The 13,177-nt window shown below is 38.0% G+C and overlaps 2 protein-coding genes across 3 annotated transcripts in view; one reads left to right on the top strand and one right to left on the bottom strand.

Annotated features, from left to right (window-relative positions):
• The window catches only part of TM6SF1 (transmembrane 6 superfamily member 1), a 54,910-nt gene that overhangs the window by 6,070 nt on the left and 35,663 nt on the right, over nucleotides 1-13,177 (bottom strand). The gene's annotated exons all lie outside the window — the stretch shown is intronic.
• The window catches only part of HDGFL3 (HDGF like 3), a 79,405-nt gene that overhangs the window by 54,203 nt on the left and 12,025 nt on the right, over nucleotides 1-13,177 (top strand). For both annotated transcript variants that reach the window (XM_059057355.2, XM_059057354.2), the window contains exons 3-5: nucleotides 3,723-3,861; nucleotides 6,581-6,739; nucleotides 10,715-10,861. In XM_059057355.2, coding sequence (XP_058913338.1) covers nucleotides 3,723-3,861; nucleotides 6,581-6,739; nucleotides 10,715-10,861 — 445 coding nt within the window. The remainder of the gene's footprint in view (nucleotides 1-3,722; nucleotides 3,862-6,580; nucleotides 6,740-10,714; nucleotides 10,862-13,177) is intronic.

The following is a 13,177-nucleotide window of genomic DNA, read 5'->3' as shown; positions in this document are numbered from 1 at the left end:
TTTTCACAATATTGATTCCTCCAATCCAAGAACATGGTATATCTCTCCATTTGTTGGTACCATCTTTAATTTCTTTTATCAGTGTCTTATATTTTTCTGCATACAGTTCTTTTGTCTCCCTAGGTAGATTTATTCCTAGGTATTTTATTCTTTTTGTCGCAGTGGTAAATGGGAGTGTTTCCTTAATTTCTCTTTCAGATTTTTCATCATTAATGTATAGGAATGCAAGAGATTTCTGTTCATTAATTTTGTATCCTGCAACTTTACCCAATTCATTGATTAGCTCTAATAGTATTCTGGTGGCATCTTTAGGATTCTGTATGTATAGTATCATGTCATCTGCAAACACTGACAGTTTTACTTCTTTTCCAATTTGTATTCCTTCTATTTTTCTTCTCTGATTGCCATGGCTAGGACTTCCAAAACTAGGTTGAATAATAGTGTCAGAAGTGGACATCCTTGTCTCGTTCCTGATCTTAGAGAAAATGCTTTCAGTTTTTCACCATTGAGAATGATGTTTGCTGTGGGTTTGACATATATGGCCTTTATTATGTTGAGGTAGGTTCCCTCTATGCCCACTTTCTGGAGAGTTTTTATCATAAATGGGTGTTGAATTTTGTCACAGGCTTTTTCTGCATCTATTGCGATGATCATATGGTTTTTATTCTTCAATTTGTTAATATGGTGTATCACATTGATTGATTTGAGTATATTGAATAATTCTTGCATCCCTGGGATAAATCCCACTTGATCATGGTGTATGATCCTTTTAATGTGTTGTTGGATTCTGTGTGCTAGTATTTTGTTGAGGATTTTTGCATCTATATTCATCAGTGATATTGATCTGTAATTTTCTTTTATTGTAGTATCTTTGTCTGGTTTTGGTATCGTAGAATGACTTCGGGAGTGTCTAAAACTAGCTATTGAATGAATTACAATTGATTAAATGAAAGGGGGGGAAAGTATGTGGAAGGTGAGGAACTTAACAAGAAAACTGTATGTGAGGTCAGCAGGAGCACCCCCAGGCAGGACCAGAATTTTCCTCAGAACATGGCTTTGAATCTGTTGCTCAGACAGATAAGTGATTGGAGCCCCAGTTTCTCTGAATCTGTTGCTCGGACAGATAGGTGATTGGAGCCCCAATGTCTTCTGCTCCATATAACTTTACCCCAGGAGTTTTAGTCTGGACAATTTTCAAGGCAGCCTTTGTCAGGGAAAAAAAATAACATCCTTAGAGCATGTAACTTTGAACACTTCTATTTTCTGGCCTACCCTTTAAAATTTATAAAACATACAGCAAAGTTAACCAGTTGAGAGGGGATTTGATTTGTGGAATTATCTGTAATCCGGGAAAAACCAAGATTGTCTATCAAAAACAAGAACTTGTTTTAGAATAGCTCATTTAGTTTCCCTCTTTCTGGCAGCAGCTAACATGACCAGTTGAATCATTAACCTTGACTCCTGTGGCATAATTAAAGTACAAACAAGCTCTGATTAGCATCTATAGCTGATGTGAACCCCAGGCAGCTTAGCCCACAATTAATTCCTATACATAGAGTCAAGGACTGGAGAAGGGTCAAAAGCCACAGTCTAAAAATTCATGTTAAATTGCTCTAAAAGTGAAATCACCATACCCAAAGTCACATTTCCTTCTCATGCTCAGTTTGTCAGGCATTTGGTTAGAATGTCCAGTATCCTGATAAACTATCTCTGGATTCAGTGAAATGCAGTCATGCTGAACGATTAAAGGTGAACAGTCAAGGAAAGTTTGGTGATTGGGGTCAGAAAGCTTCCTCAGGTGATTTTATCAGCTTGAATTCTTGACCAGCTGGTCAGTGTAAGGAAGGGATCAGTACTAGGATCCAATCAGAAAATGGAATTTATAACAGTCAGCAGTAAACTGTTAACCTATTGTCACAAAGCTTTCAACATCATCTCTGCTGATAAGTTCCAAATATATATCTCCAGCACAGACCTTTCCCCTGAATTCCAGAGTCACCTGCCCAGTTGCCTACTTGACATCTTCACTGGGATATCTAACAAAGTTTTCGAATTCAACATCCAAAACTAAGCTTTTCACCTTCAAATCTTGTTCGCTCAAAAATCTTTCCATTTCAGTAAATATCAACCGCATTCTTCTAATTGTGCAATCTAAAACCTTGGAGATAGCCTCAGTTCCACCCTCTCTCTCACATGCTGTAACTAGCCCATTAACAAATACCTTGGCTCTTTCTTGAGAGTAAATTCAGAATCCAGCCACCTCTCACCAACTGCACTGCTTACAACTGGTCCAAGTCACCACTGTTACTTCAATAGCCTAATTAGTCTCTCTGCTTCTACCCTAGTACCCAACTCTTCAGTGTGTTTTCAACACAGCAGCCAAAGTGGCACTGTTAAAACACAAATTGTCACTTCTCAAAACCTTTAATGGCTTCCCATGTGACTCAAAGCCTTTGTAGTGGCCTCCAAGGCCTGACATAATCTGTGCTCCCACCCTGTTACCTCTCTGACCTCATCTCACACAGCTCTCTCTTCACTCATTTCAGTCTAGCCACACTGGCCTCTTAATTTTTCAGACACGCTAGGCATTCTCCCACCTCAGCGTCTGTTGTACTTGCTCTTCCTTCAGTCTGCTCTACTCTTCCCCAGATAACGGCATGGGTTCTTCCTTCACCCCCTTCAGTTCTTAGATGTTTCCTTTTCAGTGAGGCCTTCCTTCTTGATCTCTATTTCTATAACTGTAAAATCCACCCCAGTCCTTAACCATCCCCCTCCTCTGCTTCATCTATATATTTATTGATTTATTTTCAGCACACAGTACTATGTATTTTATTTATCTTCTTTATTGTCTAGACCCCAACCCTTGCTACTAGAATGTATGCTCCATGAAGGCAGAAACATTCATCTCTTTGTTCCCTGAAGAATCCCCAGCACCTATGGAATAGTGCCTTACACATTAGAGATGTTCGATAAAATTTGTTGAATAAATGAATCTTAGTTTGAAATGAGTCTCAGCCAGCATGTGGGCCTCCACCATCTCATTCACCAGGTTAATATCATATATAATAATGCTGAAGACTCTAGTTTAAATGCTCAGATCTATTAGCTAGCCCCAGGATTTATTCTAACTCATTTTCTTTTCATAATTATGACTAATTTAGGATAAGGTTTAAATTGGATAAGATTCTATCTACTTTGCCACTTCTAATTTTTTTCTTGTGTAGTGCCTCATTAAACACTAATGCTTTTTTAATTTATAGAAATAATAGTGAATAAATACACTAATGTGGCATATAGAGTTAAAATCATTTTTTAATCCAGTGTTTATGTTTTTAATGTGAGTCTTACAAAACCCTTACCTATGAAAGATTAGCACAGGTAAGTCTTAGTTTAAGATGATGATTTAAGTGGTCAAAGTAGACATCTTTAAAACTACTTTTATAGTAGTTTAGCTAAAAATCAATTTCAAAACAAAAAAGAAATTTGTAATTTAAAAGTAAAATCAAAGTAGCACCATCCAGGGTTGCTAGCTTGTATACCTAGCTGTCTATTTTTTCTACCTTGAAATATATGTGCAAAACACCTTGTGATATGTGTCTGAGAGGGTTTATATATACTTTTAATGTATTTACTAAAATATGCTCTGACACTTGAGTTGATATTAAAAATATCTTACATTTGAAGGTCAAAATATCAAATCTCTTTCTCATATATCTCTGCAGTGCATTTCTAGGTCCCAAAGACCTTTTCCCTTATAAGGAATACAAAGACAAGTTTGGAAAGTCAAACAAACGGAAAGGATTTAATGAAGGATTGTGGGAAATAGAAAATAACCCAGGAGTAAAGTTTACTGGATACCAGGTGATGGTTTACTTCATTATCACTTGCTACATCTCATTTTTTATTTTAACTCTTTTTTTGGATCTTTCTTATATGTTCTTTGTACTAATGATTACCTACCACCCATTTGAAGTCAGAATTCTTTCTGGCTCCAGTAGCACTTTGGATTAAATGTACAGGCATACCTTGCTCTGTTGCACTTCACAGATACTGCATTTTTTACAAATCAAAGGTTTGTGGCAACCCTGCATCGAGCAAGCCTATTGGCCCCATTTTTCCAACAGCATTTGCTCACCTCATGTCTTGGCATCACATTTTGGTAATTCTCTCAATATTTCAGACTTTTTCATTATTCTTATATTTGTTATAGTGACTTGTGATCAGTGCTCTTTGATGTTACTATTATAATTGTTTGGGGGCACCACAAACCACATCCATATAAGACAGTGAACTTAATTGATAATGTTGTGTGTGTTCTGACTGTGCCACTGATCAGCCGTTCCCCTTTCTCCCTCTCCTTGAGCCTCCCTATCCCCTGAGACAAAACAGTATTGAAGGTGGGCCAGTTAATAACCCTGCAATGGCATCTTAAGTATTCAGGTGAAAGGAAAAATCACACATCTCTTACTTTAAATCAAAAGCTAGAAATGATTAAGCTTAGTGAGGAAGGCGTGCCGAAAACTGGAATAGGCCAAAAGCGAGGTCTCTTGGAGCCAAGCAGTTAGCCAAGTTGTGAATGCAAGGGAAAAGTTCTTGAAAGAATTTAAAAGTACTACTCTGGTGAACACATGAATAATAAGAAAGCAAAACAGCCTTATTGCTGCTGTGGAGAAGGTTTGAGTAGTCTGGATAGAAGATCAAACCGGCCACAACATTCCCTTAAGATAAAGCCTAATCTAGAGAAGACCCTAACTCTCTTCAATTCTGTGAACACTCAGAGAGGTGAGGAAGTGCAGAAGAAAAGTTTGAAGCTAGCTGAGGTTGATGCTAGAGGTTTAAGGAAAGAAGCCATTTCTAACATAAAGTGCAAGGTGAAGCAGCAAGTGCTGATGTAAAAGCTGCAGCAAGTTATCCAGAAGATCTAGCTAAGATAATTAATAAAGGTGGCTACATTAAACAACAGATTTTCAATGTAGATGAAATGGCCTTCTATTGGAAGATGCCATCTAGGACTTTCATAGCTAGAGAGGAGAAGTCTGTGCCTGACTTCAAAGCCTCAAAGGACAAGCTGACTCTTGTTAGGAGCTAGTGTAACTGGTGACTTTCAGTTGAAGCCAGTGCTCATTGACCATTCTAGAAATCCTAGGGCCCTTAAGATTTATGCTGAATCTACTCTGCCTGTGTTTTATAAATGGAACACCAAAGCCTGAATGACAGCACAGTCTATTGACAACATGGTATACTAAATATTTTAAGCCCACCGTTGAGACCTACTGCTCAGAAAAAAAGATTCCTTTGAAAATCTTGATATTACTACTCGTTGTCAATGCACCTGGTCACCCAGAAGCTCTAATGGAGATGTACAATGAGATCAGTGTTGTTTTCATGCCTCCTAACACAACATCCATTCTGCAGCCATGGATCAAAGAGTAATTTAGACTTTCAAGTTTATCATTTAAGAAATACATTTTGTAAGGCTATAGCTGCCATAGATGATGATTCCTCTGATGGATCTAGGCAAAAGTCAGTAGAAAACCTTCTGGAAAGTATTCACCATTCTAGATGCCATTAAGAACATTCATGATTCATGGGAAGAGGTCAGAATATCAACATTAACAGGAGTTTGGAAGAAGTGGATTCCAAACCTCATGGATGACTTGGAGGGTTTCAAGATTTCAGTGGAGGAAGGAACTGCAGATGTGGTGGAAATGGCAAGAGAAATAGAATTAGAAACAGAGCCTGGAGATGTAACTAAATTGTTGCAAACTCCTGCTAAAACTTGAATGGATACGGAATTGCTTCTTATGGATGAGCAGAGTGTAGTTTCTTAAGATGAAAGCTACTCCTGGTGAAGATGCTGTGAAGATTGTTGACATTACCACAAAGGATTCATAATATTATATAAACTTAGTTGATAAAGTGGTGACAGGGTTTGAGAGGACTGACTCCAATTTTGAAAGAAATTCTATGGTGGGTAAAATGCTACCCAGCTGCATTGCCTGCTACAGAGAAATCATTTGTCAATTGATACTGCAGACTTCACTGTTGTCTTATTTTAAGAAGTTGCCACAGCCTCCCAGCCTTCAGCAGCCACCACCCTGACCAGTCAGCAACCATCAGCATGGCTGACCCTCCACCAGCAAAAAGATGAGGACTCGCTGAAGGCTCAGATGATGGTTAGCATTTTTTAGCAATAAAATATTTTTAAATTAAGGTATACACATTGTTTTTATAGACATAATGCTACTGCAAACTTAATAGACTACAGTTTAGTATAAACATAACTTTTATATGCACTGGGGAACCAAAAAATTGATGTGACTTGCTTTATTGTGATATTTGCTTTATTGCGGTGGTCTGGAACTGAACCTGCAGTATCTCCGAGGTATGCCTGTAATTCTATTACCTTAAGAGGGTTCATGTCAATTGGTCACTGGAAAATTGAAGTTGACAGCCGTTTATTTTGAAAATCTTGAGTAAGCTGAACTTCATCTAATTAAAATAGAATGATTCTTTTCATAGTCTGTAGTCTCTGCTATTTTTCAAAAATGTAATTAGCTAATATTTTATTATCTCTTAGGCAATTCAGCAACAGAGCTCTTCAGAAACCGAGGGAGAAGGCGGGAATACTGCAGATGCAAGCAGTGAGGAGGAAGGTGATAGAGTAGAAGAAGATGGAAAAGGCAAAAGAAAGAATGAAAAAGCAGGCTCAAAACGGAAAAAGTCATACACTTCAAAGGTTACTGAGAAATCTTTCCCATTGTTGTTAATGCTGTATGCATATTCATTAAAGGTTTTTAGATTACGTTTAATTCATTCACTGGGCACATAGAAATATATTAGCTCTGTGGAGCCTCTGCCTTTAGAGACAGTAATATATCTGAGGGGAATAAGACAGGTGATCTTAGATGTGAGGGTAACTGGTATTGACTCATAAGGGCTATTGACCCTGAAAATAGCACCTTCTCCGTTGGAGGAGGACTGTTCTTTAATCAAGGGTGTAAGAATAGGTATTCCTCTTATAACAACTCCCAGGTGAGCCCTGAAGAATTTAGGAATATAGGAGACTCAGTACAATTTAGGACTGTATCTAGTATTATAGATGTAAATATAAAGATAGACTCTTTCTTGTCTTTCTGCTTTAAAGAATGTGCTTTGGCTCTTTATTTGTTCAGTTCTCATATTTCCAGGTTACCTGTTCTATGTCAGACAGTTGTACTAGGTAGATAGTGGTGAGCAAATCTAACGCCATTCCTACCCTATTGTAACTTACAATACAGTGGGTTGGGGGGGTGGAAACACAGAGTTAAAAAACAAATAATAAATAACTGTAAATTCTGAAAGGGCTATGAAGGAAATGAATGGGAGCAGGGAACAACAGAATAAGTGTGTCTATTTAGATAGAGTGGCCAGGCCTTTCCGAAAAGATGACATTTATGCTGAGACCTGAAAGAAGAGCATGGGACGAGGAGCGCGTGTGGCGGAGCAACAAAGCTCCGAGGGAGGGAAGAGTTTGACATGCCCTGGATTGAAAGAAGGCAGGCACGATTGGAGAATCATGATCAGGAGGGAGAGACAGGCAAGGGCTAAATAATGGAGACTGGCATGCCATGTTAAGGAATTTGAATTTTATTCCAGATGTAACAATAATTTATTGGAGGCGTGACATGATCCTTGATTTACAAATTGAAAGTTTAGGTTTTTCATACAGTAATTCAGAAATACAATTGAAAAAACTATGATATTGTGGAAATTGTTCACCCTTTAGAAACTTAAAGCAAGGTAGATGGATCTTTGAAGATAAAGATGGGTACAAGTTTTGTTGCAATTGGTCTGTCACACAGTTGAATACTTGGACAAATTACTTCCATTTAGACTCTGGTATTTAGTGGCTGGATATACTTAGGAAATTCCTTAAAAACAAGTATCAAAGGTTTCTTAGACTATCAGCATTTTATTTTACAGTCTATAAAATCCACCCAACTGGCATATGGGAAAATTGTATGAATGCATGTTACTTCCTGTACACCTAATGAAAAACATGGCATCTGCCTTAAATGGGGGTAAAGTTTGCAAATAGCAACAAAATAATTAGAATTTTCCCTAACAGACTGTATGTTCCATAGAGGTTATTTTTTAAGCTGAATTTCTTTTAACATTTTGGACTTCATTTAAACACCCAATTGAATTTAATTTAGTTTATGATTGCCTGCTGAGCTTCTATGTAATGTGTTGTACCACCCTAAATTATCTAAGCTCTCTGAGGTACCTGAGGTATTTAATAGTGTGAATATGTGGCTTTTAAATGTCATTATTTCATCACTCTTGTGAAAGCCAGAAGTAATAGGGCTCATACCTGGGGTGGATTTATAATTTAAAATAGTGAAGAGGTAAAGACATACTTTACTTACTAAGGCTTATCGATTTTAAATTAAAGAATCATTTCCTTTGCTTTCCTTCAAGATCACAACTTTCATGATCACTTAAGAACCATGATTTTTAATTTTCAATATCAACTGAGTAACCTAGCACAATAGTTCTCAAACTTTTGCATGCATCAGAATCACCTGGCGGGCTTGTTAAAACACTTATTGCTGAGTGTCGGCACCCCCCACCATTTTCTATTTTAGTAGGTTTAGGGCGGGGTCCAGGGTGGGGAATTAAATATCCAGTGAGCTGATGTTGCTGATCTGGGAACCACATTTAGAGAACCACTTACCTCATATAACCTCACTGCTCTCTTTGGCTTCCCAAATGTTTCCTTTTTGTTGAATATGGTGATTTTTTTACATCTGTTTCTTAAAGTTGAATAATCTTCCTTTACCACTAAACTTTTGGTTCACAAACTTTTTTGACTGCATCCAAGTTAGGTTGAGGGAGAAGTCCCACTTTCCCTCTACCTCACCTAATTGTGTTTTTCTGTGGAAAAAAATGTTCATAATGAAGAGCCATAGTATAAGCACATTTGAGGGAGGTTATGTATATATCATTTTAGCAGTAAGTGTATGTGTGATTCATATTTGAGCCATAACATACTAGAAAATTATAAGCAAAAAATATTTTGCATGCAAGTTATTTCCTGTATAAAGTAGGGCTAATCAGAGAGCCTCACAACAAACTAAACTGATGATGATAGTAAACCGTTAGTAATCTTAGTTAAAAACCAAAGATAGCAACAGTTGGATGCACAACCAATTCAAAACCACATTGATGAAACTGATGAAGGGTCCTTCCCCAAACTTACAGGAATTGCGACAATCTGCATAAGCACAGTAAGAGCTTTCTAAGGTTACCAAATATAGCTTGGCAGCCAGATTTCTTAGTAGAATACCGAATGTGTCTCATTAGCAAAGCATAGTAATTCCCTAATTCTAGTCTATGTATATCAAATTATAAAGCTTAAAAACTCACTTGTAGGATTACTTGTAAGTATCCTTTGTAAGCACTGTAAATTTTAGGGAGTTCTGCCTTATTATCTGTAAGAACTGCAAGTCAAGGACTATTACTTGAGAATTACTATATAAAGCAACTACTGCATTTCAATAATTATACTGTATTTACTAGGAGAACAAAAGTATTTCACTTTTTATATCAACATACTTGATCTAAACTTTAACTCCAGGCACTCAATGTTTGGATTATTAAATCCCTGCTTTCCCTCCTTGTAAGAAGTAAAAATGAAGTCATTTTAAACTGACATTTTGGGCTTGGTTGGTAGATTCAGTTAAGTAAAATAGAAGCAATGTAATTACATATTCTGTCACATAGCTAGAAGATATTTTCTCTTTGAAAGTTGCATTTTAAAATATTGATTGTCTCAGGAAGCTCAGATTTGCTAATTCATTTCTGTAAGACCAAAAGTGACTTGCCTTAATGAGTTTTGCTTTAGCTGTTATTTGCCATGTGCTTAAAGATTCATAAAATTTCTCAAAAAGGAAATGTAAGTGAAATGCTACATTTTATTTTCTTAAAGGTGCACAGTGGGGCCAGCTTTTGATCATTTTAATGCTGTTCTGCAAAGCAGCTCTGGCTGCGAACTATAATTGTATTTTCATTTTCATTGTAGAGTTCATCTTGGTTTCAAATGCAAGTTGATAAGAAAAAAAGGGCTAGTTTACCAGTGTGGCCTTGAGTTCTTAAATAACTATCCATAATTTAAAAGATTAAAGTTAATTTATATCATATGGTGATAGAAAAGTTTTGTCAAGATCATCCCATGTATACCATTAACCAAACAGCTTCCATAAGTGTTCCAACATGAATATCCATATAGTATCCTAGATAGTTTACCTTGCTTCTCTGGACCTCACATTCTACTGTGAAATGATGGGGAAGGACAAGGAGACCTTTAGGGTGCCTTCTAGCTCTGTAGCCTTCCTAGAGCGGTGTCCATCAGCTATATTTATTCATTGACAGTGTTCCAGGTATGTGAATCTATTTTCTGCTTTCAATATCACACTGCTGGAAAGAACTAGAAGGTTATCTAGTCCACCTCTACTTCCTTTCCAGCTGGTTAAACTGAGGCCTCGTGAGGTGAAATGACTTGTCCAAGGTCACCTAGCTCATTCGTGGCACACTGCCATGTTGTATTGGTATATCCTGTATCAAGCCACAAAGACTGGATATAGGTCAGCTACTTCTACATTTCTTACTTACATTTGTGCATTTGGGTTTCTAGTTTTGACAATACTTTTTAACTTGTCTAAATATTTAGAAATCCTCTAAACAGTCCCGGAAATCCCCAGGAGATGAAGATGACAAGGACTGCAAAGAAGAAGAAAATAAAAGCAGCTCTGAGGGTGGAGATGCCGGCAATGACACAAGAAACACAACTTCAGACTTGCAAAAAACCAGTGAAGGGGTAAGAATATACCTGTAATTTAACTTAGAAGACATTTTGCCTCAGAACAGTTTTCATATCTCAGCATTAGTAAACGTTGCCGTAGTAAATGGAGAAACATTCTCAGCTTGACATATACGTTCACTCACAGCTCCTGAATAAGTGATCAGATGCTTAGAGTCTGAGAACAAGAGAGCTGGGTGGGGATTATACCTGTCTGTCAGTTTGGAACTCTGACAGGTTTATTCTTTTTTAAACTAACTTCAGCACCTTGAGTGTTTTTTAGAAGTCAGGCATGAAGTATTGAAATTATGAAATGCCACATCAGAATTTGACAGTTGTATTTCTTATATTAAAAAATGAATGGCATGTTCAAAATAGGGTATTTTATACTGCTCCTTCTTTCTTTTTTTTTTTCTCCTTCTTTCTTAGAAGCAGTATGTAATTTAATACCCATGGGGATTTTAAACATTTAAATATTCAAGCTATATGTGAATATTAATGTTTAAAGTAACCAAGGGGAAAACTTGTACACTTTGAATCTTGTTAACTTTTGTTAACCTCTGTTAACTTCAAAGTCACAGGCAAGTCCACCTTTGTAAAAGTTTTAGTGAAGGCAGATTTTGCCCCTGGTCATTTTCCATGAGTCTTTATGAAGACTAATTGGACAGTGGCAAATCATTTTAAAACAATACTGATAAAATAAATTATTATTACTCTTTAGTTAAATTCTGGTTTCAGCCAAGTTCTTGCTTACTCTTGTCATTACTGTTTACCTCTCAACTGTCTCCTCCTGCTTCCCAAGTTATGATTCTATTTATTCCCTTGTTTCTCTCACCCAGCTCAGTTTACTCCATCCTCTGCCTGTCTTCCTTCTCTTGACCTCTCTCCAATAAATAGTCCTCTATCATTACTTTTGCCTGCAGCCCTCCCAGGGACACAGAGCTGCTAACAGTCACTAAAGGCTTGAGCACCTGACTTGGATTTGATTTTCTTTTTATCTCACCTGCTATCCTCCTTCATCCTAGATAACTTCAATAGGTATATAGCAAAAACTCCCACAACTTGTCTCCCCTTTACTGCCAATCCCATTTCTAGCTCTACTTCCCTTGACAGAGGAAGAGGTAGTTTACACCCGTAAACAGTGTGTGGTCTGCAGACAGGTAGCATCAACATCACCTGGGGGCTTGTTAGAAATGCAGAATCCAGGCTCAACCCCAGAGCTATCAAATCAGAATCTGCATTTTAACTAAACGCCCAAGTCATTCATATGCACATTAGAGAGAAGCACTAATCTGCACCTTCCTATCACCAGAGTCCAGAATATCATCTCCTGCTTTCTCCAAGGCTACACCCCGTCAGTCGTCCCCTTTCTCTCCTATACCTTTACTTTCTTTTCTGCTGGCTCCTTACTCTCTGCCTATAAACAGTATCAGGTCTCCCTTAACCTTAAAGATACCTCCCTTCCACCATGTATCCTACTCTTTTCACCTTTCTCTTCATCTCTGATTTCTTAAGAGTTCTTTTTTCTCCCAGGGTCCATTTTCTTACCTACTCATGCCTTAATCCAGGGGTCCCCAACCCTCAGGCCATGGACCGCTACCCGTCTGTCAGAGACCTGTTAAGAACTGGGCCGCCCAGCAGGAGGTGAGCGGCGGGCGAGCACAGAAGCTTCATCTGCTGCTCCCCATCGCTCGCATTACGGCCGGAACCATTTCCCCACCACCACCCCGCACCGTGGTCCGTGGAAAAATTGTCTTCCATGAAATCCAGTCCCTGGTGCCAAATAGGTTGGGGACCGCTACCTTAACCCATGGCACTCTTGTTTCTTCTTTGACCGGTTCATGGAAACTGCTCTTGTAAAGATTCCTAGTGATCCTCTCATTGCCAAATCCAGTGTCTCCTTTAGTCTTTATTTTACTCTGCAGCATTTAATACCATTAGCCACTTTTCTCCTCCTGACTTTGCCTCCAGGTCACCAGTCTCTTCTGCCTCCTCTCCCAGTGTCTCCTCAGTCTCCTTCTAGAGCACTTTTCTCTAGGCTGTCTTGGCACACTTCCAGTCTGAAAGCTTCCCCTGTTTCCATCTTATGCACTCATGTGGTTTCAGCTGTTATGTATTACTGATGACTTCTCACTCTGTAGCTCTTGCATTGTAGATTCATTTTCCTAATTTAATAAAACCATTTCTACTTTAATAACTTGAAAGCACCTCAGAAGATAGTTGCTACTAGAAGTAACAACAGCAGCAGAGTCAGAGTAGTAGTGGCTAACATTTTTACCATGTGCCACATACTGTGCTAAATGCTGTACATGCATTTGATCCTCATACAAATCC

Source organism: Kogia breviceps, chromosome 3 (assembly GCF_026419965.1).
Source record: "Kogia breviceps isolate mKogBre1 chromosome 3, mKogBre1 haplotype 1, whole genome shotgun sequence".
NCBI lineage: Eukaryota > Metazoa > Chordata > Mammalia > Artiodactyla > Physeteridae > Kogia > Kogia breviceps.
The sequence above is the reverse complement of the archived record's forward strand: the minus strand, read 5'-3'. Positions and strand labels throughout refer to the sequence as shown.